The sequence below is a fragment of the Thermobia domestica genome, chromosome 6 (genome assembly GCF_964235325.1).
Source record: "Thermobia domestica chromosome 6, izTheDome1.hap1.1, whole genome shotgun sequence".
In the NCBI taxonomy this organism is placed as follows: domain Eukaryota; kingdom Metazoa; phylum Arthropoda; class Insecta; order Zygentoma; family Lepismatidae; genus Thermobia; species Thermobia domestica.
Genome location: NC_137459.1, coordinates 57,860,046 through 57,873,398, shown reverse-complemented (window position 1 = coordinate 57,873,398; position 13,353 = coordinate 57,860,046). Strand labels below are relative to the sequence as shown.

At 34.1% G+C, this 13,353-nt stretch overlaps 1 protein-coding gene across 1 annotated transcript in view; it reads left to right on the top strand.

The window, feature by feature from the left end:
* Nucleotides 1–13,353, top strand: part of LOC145688022 (tRNA (cytosine(34)-C(5))-methyltransferase-like) — a 202,690-nt gene that overhangs the window by 177,100 nt on the left and 12,237 nt on the right. The window contains exon 19 of the mRNA XM_081761693.1: nucleotides 6,474–6,645. Coding sequence (XP_081617819.1) covers nucleotides 6,474–6,645 — 172 coding nt within the window. The remainder of the gene's footprint in view (nucleotides 1–6,473; nucleotides 6,646–13,353) is intronic.

Here is a 13,353-nt window from a genome sequence, read left to right as displayed (position 1 = left end):
ATGATTACCTTGCACCCGTGTACTTTGTGAGCTATATAAATGACCCATTTGCCTTATTATTCATTAGGAGCTATAACTTTGGAAGGTACTTCTTTTGTTTGCAACTGTTTTAGATGAAGCCTTATGACAAGCTCTTGGAGGATATTCTTGGTTTACCTTGACCATGTTCCTATAGAAATTCTACAGTGGAATGTAGCTTTATGACGTCACTTTATTTACTGTTCCTTTACACAGCGGAATATTTACTTACGACATCAGGTTATTTATTGTTCCTCTTTAACTATCTTTACGAAATTGAATTCTGTTAAATTGTGATTAGTTAATTTTATCAGCTATGAATTTTGATTGATGAAAAGTTATTTCGTGGTGTAAAGCAATAAGAGCTCCAATTTTAAGTGGTTTATTGCAATAGTGCATAATTGATTTTTTTTTTTTTTTCAAACTATATTGGTTAATTTCAAGTCAACCACACACACAATGAATGAAAACAATGAAATATCTGCAATCCATTATAGGTAACATCTCCAAAGATTTGACTCAGTAAGTGTTGCCATATTTTCTGTAGTTCTAAACTTCTGACTGTTTTGTTTAAGACTGTTATTTCATTTTATATATTTTTGAGTTGCAAAAAATTTGTGACAAACAAAATAAGTAAATAAATAAATAAATTCGAACTAAATAAATTCAATAATGAAAATTAAGATGTTTACGCGATTTTTTTATTTTTATTTTTTATGCTATATATATATATATATACCGCTTACTAAATTTTACTGGTATTTTACTTGTTGATTTTATATTAGAAAAGATGTTCTAGCATAAAAATATTTATCAGTAACAGTACAGTGCTACTAATTTCACCTACCTTTTTTTTTATTAAGTTGACGTAGAAAATTAAACTACTGTTCACTATTTTTCTTCTGAATTTCTTTTGTATCTGAAAAAATTACATTGTCTACTAATCTTTTCGCTGTTCTGAAACCTTTTGTTTAAGATTTTATTTTCTACCATTTAATGATTTGAACTGTAATATTTTTTTTTGTTTGAATTAATTTTTAGAAAAGTGATTTTATTAAACATTTTTTCAACTAAAAAAAGGATAAGTAAACGAGACATGTGAAACTTAAAAAAAAATCAGTAAATCGAGAAAATGTCAAAAGAAAAAAGAAAAATAAATAAACGAACATTTTTAAGAATTTTCTGTTTCTTGACTCTTTTTGGTTCGAACTCATTATCTTTGTACGAGGGAGGATCAAAAATGGCAACTATGCAGAGTTTCAGCCACCCGCTACCTACGGCGCTAGTTGTATGTAAACACAAATGGCGTCTCGTTTGGAAAATTTGTCTCGCGAAGAAGTCTGCCCAGTTATTTGATTTCTGTGGGTGACACATGTAACCGCAGCTGAAATTCACCGGCAGCTGTAGTGGTTTACGGAGAGACTGTAATATCTCGTCAACATGTCGCAGAATGGTGTCGAAAATTTACGGCTGGTAGAGAAAACATTACCAACGAGGAGCGCAGTGGCCGACCCAGCACGACATCAACAATTTGCACACAACTCGCGTGGAGGAGCTCATTCAGGACTCTCCCTACAACCTGGACCTCGCTCCAAGCGATTTTCACCTGTTTCCCCACTTGAAAGAGCTTCGCGTCAGACGAGGAGGTGAAACACTTCGTGACAACGTGACTGAACACGTAAGGACAGGATTTTTACCATGAGGGATTCTTCAAACTCCTTCCACGATGGGACAAGTCCTCAACTGATGTGTAGACTCGGAAAATAACCTAATGTATGTACTATCTGTTGGCTGTATAGGTTGTATGAAGTAATATATACACGTTTCACTGCAGGCTTTGTAACCTTACTTTCTGATCACTTCTCGTATGTTTTTTAGTTGAGAATCTTAATTTGTAGATTTTTTTTATTTCACTATTTTCTCATTACGGAAATCTTTTATTTTTCTTTTTTCATTATTTTTTTCATTCGATATGTTATCATTTACTGAAATATTTTGTTTTAATTATTTGTAGTGGAAACTTTTTTTTTTTTTCGTTTACTCTTGAAGAATTTTTCGTTCATTGAAGAATTTTAGTTTGCCGAAAAATACTCCATCAAATTTTTTTAGCTAATTTTTTCGTTTCTCAATTTTTTGGCATGTTTTAGATATTTCGCGTGGCAATTTGAATTTAAAGTTGTTTTTCTCATTCAATATTTCTTTATATTTTGTAATATTTTTTGTTTTAATTCTTTTTAGTTTAATATTTTTTGTTTACTGAATCCTTTTTATAGTTAAGACATTTCGTTTATTTTTTTAAAAAAATGAGGAATTTTATTTTGCAGGAAAAAGAAATCGTTTGACATTTTTAGTGTTAATTTTCTTCGTTTGACAATTTTTCCCCACGTACCTCACACTATAAAACATATCTATAAGAATAATGTATTCCTGGTCTCGATTCCGTTGTGACTTGAACTCATTGCATGTGTCATCTTTTATACAAGCATCTTAGCTTAGTTGCTACGCAAACTAATACATGTAATTCTAATGAGAAATGAACAGATCACGAGTGTTAATCTGAAACGTCTAATTTTTTCATTACGATGTCACAGGAAGTGCCCGCTATGAGAAATAGATAAACAAATGATAGCATTCATCAGAATCAAACTGAAAAGTATTGAAATGTTAATCTTCTACTACTAAATAAAAGTCTATCTGTTCTTTGATGAAAATCTCTTCCACTATAAGGTAATAGTGATACGTAAAATCATGACTCGTTTTCAGAAAGGAAGAGCACACACTGGCTCCGCTGAGATCTGAACCAGACAATTTTGTTTGCATTTGGTATGTTATAACTAGACGAATCCCAAAGTTATACATGCTACCGGGTGGGTATCGTGAGTTAGAAAGTAGTGTAAAAGCTACAAAAGTAAATGTTATTTTGTAATGTAAAAGCTACAAAAAATTAGCTGGCAGATTATTTTGAACCGGGTCATTTATTCGGAAACGGTTATGTAGATGGAAAACTCGGGCACACTTTTCAGAGTAAAAGATTTTGCTCTAGGGTCCCAGACGGGGTCTAACTCAAAAGTTTCAAATGGCAAGGGGTGTTAAGTAGCAGATCGTTTGAAAGCTGTTGTGGAATGAAAGAAGAGGAACAAGTCTCGACACTCTACAACAACCCTGTGTAAAATAGCGGCGGGTTAAAATGCAAACAAAAACGTAATTGAAAGGTCCATGGCCACCCGTATAAATCGGAAACGATGACAATGTGAAAACAGAAAAGCACGTGTGGTATTATTTTCGAAATACAACGATTTAAAGTAAAAACGTCTTGTCACAGGTGGGGTCTAACTCAAAAGTTTAAAATTGCAAGGGGGGGGTTAAGTAGCAGATTGTTTAAGAGCTGTTGTGGAGTGAAAGAATATGGAACAAGTCTTGACTTTCTACGATAACCCTGTGCAAAATAACAGGGTCAAAATGTAAACATACTTAATTGAAAAGTCTATGTCCATCATGAATCCAAGACGGCCACTTAAAACCTATGTCGAGAGGACACGCACTCCGAACTGCCGAAGTTACGAAAACCAAATTTGGTATGAATGTTGATCAGTAAGCTTTAGGTGACGAAAAAATACGAAATGTTCTAAAAGGCGATATCTGGAGTTCACAGTGACGGACTGATTTATGTATGATACAAACAGGAAAGTGGGAATAACAAAGACATAAAAAATATTCGAAGTGGTAAATAAATAAAAGGAGCAATAGTAGTCTCCGTTCTATGATGATTTCCAATCGTTTGCTGCGGCGGTTAGATCTGCCCCCTGGTGACTACAACTTCTGTGTTCGGTCGGTCACTCGTATCTCTCTTTATTTGAACGGGTCGAATGAATAAAAATGCAACATAATTGAAGCCGTGACTTCCATAACCGCACAAGTCCAGCTGAAGAGATATTAATAAATTCAATAAAAACTGAATATTTGTTGGAAATGTGAATTTGCAAATCAGATTGTTTCTTCATACTTAGTGGTATTTGCTATTCAGCGAAGTGTAAGTATGAAAAAAGTCTGATTTCCAAGTTCACATTTCCAACAAATATTCAGTTTTTATTGAATTTCTCAATATCTCTTCAGCTGGACTTGTGTGGTTATGGAAGTCACGACTTCAATTGTCAGCAGTGATCTATCGAAAGACACAGCTGAAACTGTTAAGTTTATTGATACTGTATATGGAATGTTACGTTGCTGCTTTATTTGGAAAATGAGTTTCTTGCCTTTAAATCACTGTAATCGATAGACGCATACAATGATGGTAATCCCTTGCAGTAACGTATCGAATAGGTGCATGCTGTGGAAGAGACTAAGTACTGCTTTTCTGTTCGAACAAAGCTAATGCAACTTAACTTCAATATCTGTAATAGACGCTCGTAAATCTCTTTGTAGATAGATTTCGAGGGGGTTACGGATTTTGGTTTATGTATGCATATCAAAGTCAACGCGTGACCATTTGCAAAATTTATGGGTAGATAATTGAACGTTTGTCAAATGCGACAAGTTTCGAAGATATAATACGCCGAAAGCGTAGACAAATGAAATTCAGAAACCTATATTTCAGACATTAAACGACGTAGAGAGTAAGGCTTAAATCTACAATGAAAGGAGTTTCTGGTCTATTCCAAAATACGTGTGTCAAAACTCTACAAGGGAATTCGTGCAAACACTAACGAAACAACAATGAATTATTTGTCAGTTCATCAGTACCTTTGAAGAATACCTTGCGCCGGCATTTTGAAATAAAACAGATAATGTTTTTAAATCATTAAGCCGTACTCTCTATGTCGTATAGAGGTTTTGATTGTAGGCCTCTGAAGTTCATTCTCTCAAGCGTTCGGTACCTAATATGTCGCTCGTAAGCTTGTGGCGTTGAGCCACACTTCAAGAGCTTTTTTTTTTTTTTTTTTTTTTTGTCTTTCTTTCTCTTTCTTTTTTTCTTTTTTTTTTTAATCGTCGTGACATCAGGTATTTACCATTATTTTGTTTGCACTCATTAATCTAACATCCTGTATAAAGTGTTTTGGCTCGCGATCACGGCTGCACTTTTTAACCGAATCAAATCAAACATTGCCCAAAACATATGACACACAAAATTTGCCCCTTTCCGAAGATAGGCCACATCAAAGCGGGTTGAGACCAAGCCCTCATTTCAAACTTTGTTTGATTTACGGTATTAGCTGCATTTCTTTTCCAAATCAAATTAAACGTGGTATACAAGTAATACGGACTAGAAATAAGAACCATTTCGAAATTAAGCTGATTGTGTTCGGGGTTGGGAACGTACGCTATTGGCTGTATTTTGTAACCAAATCAAACGAAACTTTGCACAAAACTCGCATTGAACAGAACTTCATCCCTGTTAAAGATGGGCGTTATCAGTGCAAGGACAAGGTTCCCATGGACTTTCTAATTAAGTTTTTTTTTTTACATTTTGACCCGCCGCCATTTTGTACAGAGTTGTCATAGACAGTCAAGACTTGTTCCATCTACTTTCATTCCACAACAGCTTTCAAACGCGGTGCTACCTAATCTCCCTTGCCATCTAAACTTTTGAGTTGGACCCCACGTGGATCCTGCGAGAAACCTTGGGGCAAACCTTTTTAATCCAAAAGGTGTGCCCTTGAAAGTGATGGGATACGTGTTCGCCGAGTTTTCCATCTGCCCAACTGTTTCCAAACAAGTGAGCTGGTTAAATCTATTCTGCCAGCTAATTTTTGTAGCTTTAGATTACAAAATATGTTCTAATTCACGATATCCCGCCCGGTGACACGTATAACTTGGGGATTCGTCTAGTTATAACACTTCAAATGCAAACAAAATCGTCTCGTTCGGATCTCAGCGGAGCCAGTACGTGCCCGTCCCTTGTCAGTTCGCTGATAAATAAACGACCCGTGTCAGAATCTGGGACTAAGTGCTCTAAAAAAAATATTCTATTAATATACTCCAAACACTTTGCTTTCTTTAGTTATAAAAAATGTCCGGGGAGCAAGCAGCTTGCCTTGGGAGCCAATGGCCGAAGCAGGGTTGATGGGGTCTTAGGAAAGGTGTCAAGAGCAATTCTTTTTACTGACTCGGGGTTTTCAACAGACGTAAGTACTACTCTACTATGAAACAAGTTGGCTGCATCTGTCCTATATTTATTTTTCAGTATACTTTTTTCGTGAATGTGGAAATACAGACATATTGAAGTGAGGCGGCATTATTATACAAAATGATAACTATAAAAATTTGTTGTAGCCTCTGTTTAAAGTTATTATTGTACTTTAAAATATAAGAGAATTCGTAGTATTTTAGAGATCTTCGTGGAGGCGTAATGAAGCTTTACTTTTCACCGTATGTATATAATTGTGTTTACATTAAGTATTACAATTAACTATAGTATTCAAATACTTTCTAAAAGTTTATTCTGATTTCATTGACAGCGCAACATTAAAAAGTTGCAAGAGGAGAATGCAAAGAAAGCAGAGAAGATCGCTGAGTTGGAACAGAAAGTGAATGTACTAGAACATGCTCAACAAAACAAATCAGAACAAGAAAAGAAAGACACATCAGAAGAGAAACAGCAGGTAGCTACAAAAGAGAGCGAAAGAGAAGGTAAGGTGGATGAAGGAGCATCATCAGGAAAATGTATGTAAAAATATGTTTCCCTTTTAATGGAATTTTGAAGAATATGTCAAACGACATCCCCTTGTCGATATTTTCATTATTCAAAATATCAGTATTTTTTGTCTGTTAGTTTAAAAGTTGCAAGGACGTTTCAATTCTATATATACAGGGTGTTTCAAAACAACACCGACAACGTTTGGGGAGGTGATTCCTGACACCAAGATAAGACAAAAAGTATAGACCAACCTCGATGCACAAATGCTTCCTTTCGGAGTTATAGGCTTCCGAGAACGTGAAAAAAATGAACTTTAAAGGTCCATAGCTCCAAAACTATGGGGTCTACCGTAGTCGGGTCAAGACTTTACTAAGGAACTAATATGTGCTCTATCCAAAAATACATGCTTCAGAATCCTGCAGTATTTCCGCAACAATTTTTATAGAGTTAGTTAGTGGGTACTTCAGATTATATCCCCGTAACCAAACTGCCTGTACAAAGTTGTTGCGTGAGTACCTTAGGATTCTGAAACATGTATTTTTGGATAGAGCACATATTAGTTCCTTAGTAAAGTCTTAACCGACTACGGTAGGTCCCATAGTTTTGGAGCTATGAATCTCTAAACTTAATTTTTTCACGTTTTCGACAGCCTATAACTGCGAAAGGAAGCATTTGTGCATCCAGGTTAGTATATAATTTTCGTCTTATTTTGGTGTCAGGAATCACCTCCCAAACGTTGTCGATGTTGGTTTGAAACACCCTGTATATTACAGGGTGGATCATTTGTGTTGAGACGCTCTTGTAACTTTGACACTAATAAAACGAAAATGATGAAATTCTGCAGGATGCAAATATCGGCAGTGGGACATTGACTGACATACTTTACAATACCACAAGATTAACAGTTGCCAACCTAACCTAAAGTGTTGCCAACCCATTTTTTCAAATGCCACTACTTCAGGTTATTACATATTTCAAATCTGCCTGTAAAACTAAAATTACAATACTGCACTTACTATTTAGTGTTATATATTAAGGACAACCGTACAATATCACAAACATCTAAACTTTGGAGGCCTCTACAACAGTAAGAGGGGAGGTAAGATAGACATAGCAAACACTTCGAAAGTACCTTATTACCGAATATAGTTAACATGATATGATGAGTTTCTAATAGATGAAAACAAAGCTATATGTAATTGAAAAATTCATTTTTTCAAAAGATTTTTATTTAGAAAAACTACTTAGTTAAATATCGCATCCAGTCACATAGACGGTTTTCAATAAACGTAAAGATCATAATACCGTTTACATCAGACGGCGCCTGAAATATGATGGTCATTGTGAAAGTTTGCAACACTACATAAAATTATTCTATTGCAATAACCTATAATTCAAAAAAAAAAAAAAAAAAAAAAAAAAAAAGCTATATAATATTAAACAAGGAAGGATAATATGCCATCTTAAGCAATATAGCAGTCTGTGTCCATTTTTTTCATATCTTTGTAACAGTTAGAGATATTCAATTCTGTAAACGGCGTTATGATCTTTACGACTATTAAAGACCATCTGTGTGATTATATGTGATATTGATTATTACTTTTCCGAAGTAAAGCTCTTTAAAAAAAATAATAAATAAATAAATTTTCAATGTGTCCTCCCTAACTTTCTTCCTATTCATTCGAAATACAGGATGGGCACAAAATCGGTTTCCCCAGTATGTGAAGAAATAAAAGAAGCTAGATGATTTGACAATCTGTATTATACTGTTCAAACTGTCTCGCACTATGTTCAACGCTCAAGATACATCTCTTCAACACTGATTTGCTAATATCATGACATAACCGAGAATTTCCATCCAATTTCTCGAATGATTGTTCGATTAGCATTTTCAGGTGATTCAAATCCTGCAGTTGCTCGGAAAGCACTTCGTCTTTGAAAATACTCCACATAAATAAGTCGCATGGGTGAGGTCACATGAACGGGGTGGCCAACCCGTCGTGCAATAACGACCAATCCATTCATTGTAATATTTGAGTTTGAAGCAGTATGACACAAAGTGTGTTTGAGACTTCTCAATAATAACTACATGTGGTCTCTAAAAGTCGGTGAACAGTAAGGGGTGGATTTACCTCTCTCCTTCTGCCCCCGAATTAAAAGCTTTTATTAAAATAAATGTTCGCTGGTGGTGAAATATGATCTAACATATGTTTTTCTGAGGCTTCACGTTCATCGCCACTGCTTGAGTTCAGAATCAGTGGAGAATGAGGTTGTAAATTTAGCTTTTATCCCTTCCCGACGATTTTCAAAATATGTTCCACCAAGGTTTAAAACAATTAGGGAGGGGGAAATCAAGGAGAAAAAAACATTATCTTTTACGGTTTTTTACCAAGCCTAGGAAAAACGGAAAATTTGAGAAATAAGAATTTTAGTTTTTAACTTTTTAGCAGTTCTTTGCTAACAAAAGTGGAATTTACTCTCAGTCCCTTCCTCCATTAAAAATATCGTACAAGACGCAATTGACGGTTGTAGTCAAGACGAGGCATTAGAGGGCAATAGCGACGGTGTCACTCATGATTCTGAAGGTACTGTTTTAGAAATAAATGTAAATACAACTGCTATACAATATGAATTGGGGAGTGAAATATACCGGCTTGTAGAAGGAATCAGTGACGATGACGGTGTTCCTCATGATATTGATTCATTGTTTAATTTTTCTGTATCAAGTGACAATGATGATGGAACAGGTGACGAGAGTTATTCCGCGGAAACCGATGCGAATAAAGCAAATTTAACCAGTAAAGTATTTTTCGTACTCTGGCAAATTTTACAGATGTTAGTCCTATTTCATTTTTGTCAAATATGCCACGCTCCTCCGCATACCATGAAGCTCAAAATTATAGTCATCATTAAAAATTGCAACAAAACGTGCAAATGAACATATTTATGTTTGGAAACCATGATTAAAGAAAAGGTACTTAGGTGTTGTAGCAATCTCGTCCGCCATCTATTTAAATGGTATTGGTTTCGAAATTTTAGTTCCTTTTAGAAAATGCTGAACTTACGCTTTGTAGGCAAAACTACGTTTTATAATATTATAAAATTTTTGTGTAGCCCACCATAAGATATTTTTATTTTCTACATGCAGATGATTTCTAAGTCTTTGCCATCAGTTCTGGAAAAGGAAATCGCACTTCAGAACGTGTCACCACACCACACACAAACGAAATGCTTGGCATTGTGTATGGAAGCCTGCTCTCGCAGCTGACCACGGATGACGTCATCACAAAATATTTTTTCCTCTGTTACTCGCTAACGACTGAACGTATTGCGATCAAACAAACACCATTCCTTTTTAGAATTTTGAACTCTACAAATGGAAATAGTTTGTAAAAAATGCATTTCTAAGTCGAACTGCTCCTTTAAGTTTAGAGGAAATAAATTTTTTGTGTGGAACCTGATATGAAATTCTGATTTTTGTCTCTGTATGTCAAATTTTGCCCGTATATCTAATATAGCTGTTACAATTTTTATCATTTCATTATTCTGAGAATTCCTGATAATATATAAGAAATGTGTCCAAAAATATCGGTATCGGCAGTATCAGTATCGCTGAAAAAGTGGTATCGGTACATCCCTAATTTTCACATCTCCAATTTAATCAAATCCTCACAACGGGCACTTTCTTAATAAAGAAAAAAATGGATATTGCAGTAATGCCCACCTTTTCTCTCCTAAGAAACGGAATTTACCAAAATGCTGAAACACCTGTCTCATTCTCATTATGTGTATTTAAAGGTTGATGTACGGAATTTCACGTTTCTAACATAAGCAAAACCCCACATATGACACACATAACATCGACCCCAGTTTTGCCTCTTATAGTTATTAGCGGAATTTTCGAAAAGACAAATATATACGTTCCTTATTTTTATATAAGAATTTATAAACCGAATTCCTCATTTCCAACTTAAGCAAAACCACATATTCCGTACTTTGTAAACAAAGAAAGAGAAATTTCAGTATTATAGAAATTGACCCTTTTCTCCCTTCAGTAGCAGAATTTTCGAAAACAATGAAAGATATATTCCTGTACTCTTATTTAAGAAGTTATAAACCGAACTTCACGTTTCCATTCACAGGCTAAGCGACATTGCATTCTCCTAAATATGTAAAATTTCATCATAAAAAAAAAAAAAAAAAAAAAACTCACTAGTTATTTCTAAAATTTGTATGTAAAACCAATGCTTTACACACACTATAAAAATATAAAAATTCCGTTTTATAGTTCCCATCCTGATTAACTATTATACAACTAATATCTTGATATAATCTCATTTTTGAACATTATCAAAACCTGCTATCTATCATTATTCCTTTTCCCTTTCTCTTCTTTCTTTTCGTTTCTTTTACTTTCATATCCTCTTATTTTCTTTTTCTCCCTTTTTTTTACAGAAAATGTGTACATAATTTATAATTAAATTATAAATTATATACACAGTTATAATTTAAAAGAAGTAAATTAACCCACAAAACAACAATTATTGTTAAATATTCAGCAATACAACTAATTAAAATAATCGAAATGCATATTAAGGATTTCTTTGGAAGATTTAATCACATACTTAGTCAGCCTTTAAAAAAAAAAAAAAGTAAATGGAACATTAAACTTTCTATATACAGAAACCCGGGATTTTGGGATTGACCGTCTTCATTCTATAATAAGAGGGAGCGCCTCAAACATTTTTCCGTCCCCAATACTTCTCTAAGCACCTCATAGTTTTTCACCTTAGAGTATTCATTTCCATTTCCTTCTACTCAAATATTACAGTAATATCCAAATCATACCTTGAATTGCCCTTGTCAATTGTTAAATCAGTTTTGAGTTTTTTTTTTTTAATTTTATTTTTTATTTTTACTTTCAGGCTCCTTTGAGATATATTATATGGGCTCCACAAGGAGCCATACAAATATTATTTTTGTTTTAGATCCAGTACTTTCATTAGATCTCCATACCATTATCTGCAAGTCATCAAGTGACATTACCATTATCCAACATTGCCATAATAGCTCTATCTAAAGCTTTTAACCTTTGGTCATTATCATTAAGGGGTATTGAATCACAATAATATGAAATTTACATTACAAACTTATTCTTTCGGTGTCTATTGTCCCTTTTATTTTCAGCTTGTAAAATGTCGTTAACTACCGCTTCTACTTGGTGAGTACTAATGACACTTAAATTAGTTATGACATTTCTTACAGTTATAGTAACGTATTCATTTCATTATTACATTTCATAATACTTTCTACTTCAAATGGATTGTTTATGTCAGTATCGATACTAACTCAACCCTATTATTTTCCATATTATTATTATTTTCAGAACCTTTACCTCGATTATTAGCATATTATTTTACTATTCCCTATAATTCCCTTATTCTTGGGCCACGATGGCTCAGTGGTAGTGTGTTTATTCCGGTTCGTGTAGTCCCTGATTCTATTCCCGGCCAAGTAAGTTTGTGGTGGACAACATCGCGTCCGTGGGTTTTCTTCCCGTTTCTTCCCACATTCTCATTCCACCAATTCTTCCATCATCAGTCACTTGGTTTAGTCATACTACGTCTCCCTTAGCGTAACGGGCATAAACGTGGGACGTTGAACTGAAAGATTTCCGTTTCATGTTCTGATTCATAACTATATAACTCAGCTTTTAACTTTTGTAACTGAATTGTCAGTACAGAGATTTCTTTATCTGTAGTTACTGTTTCGTTATGTAAATTTCTCGCATAATTGCAATTTACATACCCACTGTATTTCCTCATTTAAAAAGTAATCTTTCCACAAAATTTTCCATTTTCATATTATCCTTTTCAAACCTTTTTTTTTTTTTTTTTTTTTTCAACTTTTAACTCGTGACTATAATTATATCAATCATCAAGTAAAACTCTATCTTCCCTAACACCAGTAACCATTTCCTTTACTAAGTTCTCTGTTTGAATCATTGTCTGCTTAAATAGGTTTTTAAAGAAGATTAAATAGGCCTTTGGTTCGTTAAACTAGTATTCATATAAATTCCTCTACATCCAGCCCCTTATGAATAAATAAAGGGAAATTAGAGAAATTGTCCCACTTTTCACCTTTAGAAGGGTAATTTTCTGAAAACTCTGAACTACGTAGGAGAACACAGAAGGAAACACGTACTCTTATTTTTACTTAAGAGTTTATATATCGAATTTCACATCTCCAACTTAAGTGAATCTCCATATTCGACACTTCCTAATTAAACAGAGAGATTTCTGTATTTTATAAATGCCCACCTTTCTCCCCTTTGAAGCGGAATTTTCATAGATTTTTTTCCCCTTATTTTTAACGAAGAGTTCATATGCTGAATTTCTTCTCCCTAACGCCAGAGTTTCGTGAGATACACTATTCTTGGGGGAAATTTTGAACCCCTGTTTACTCGCCGTGGAATGGGTATTTGTGAAAATAATAATAAACACCGAGTGGATTTGTTTTCTCAGACATAACTAAATAAATAAACCTGATTCAGGATTATGCACATAAAATAAGCTAACTTGTGTATCCTATTAAGGCGAACAAAACTCCTATAACTTCATAAAAACTTGTGAAATTTTTCTGTCAAATTTAGGTACAAGAACTATGCAATTTTCGATATCAGTGATTGTGGACTAGTGTAA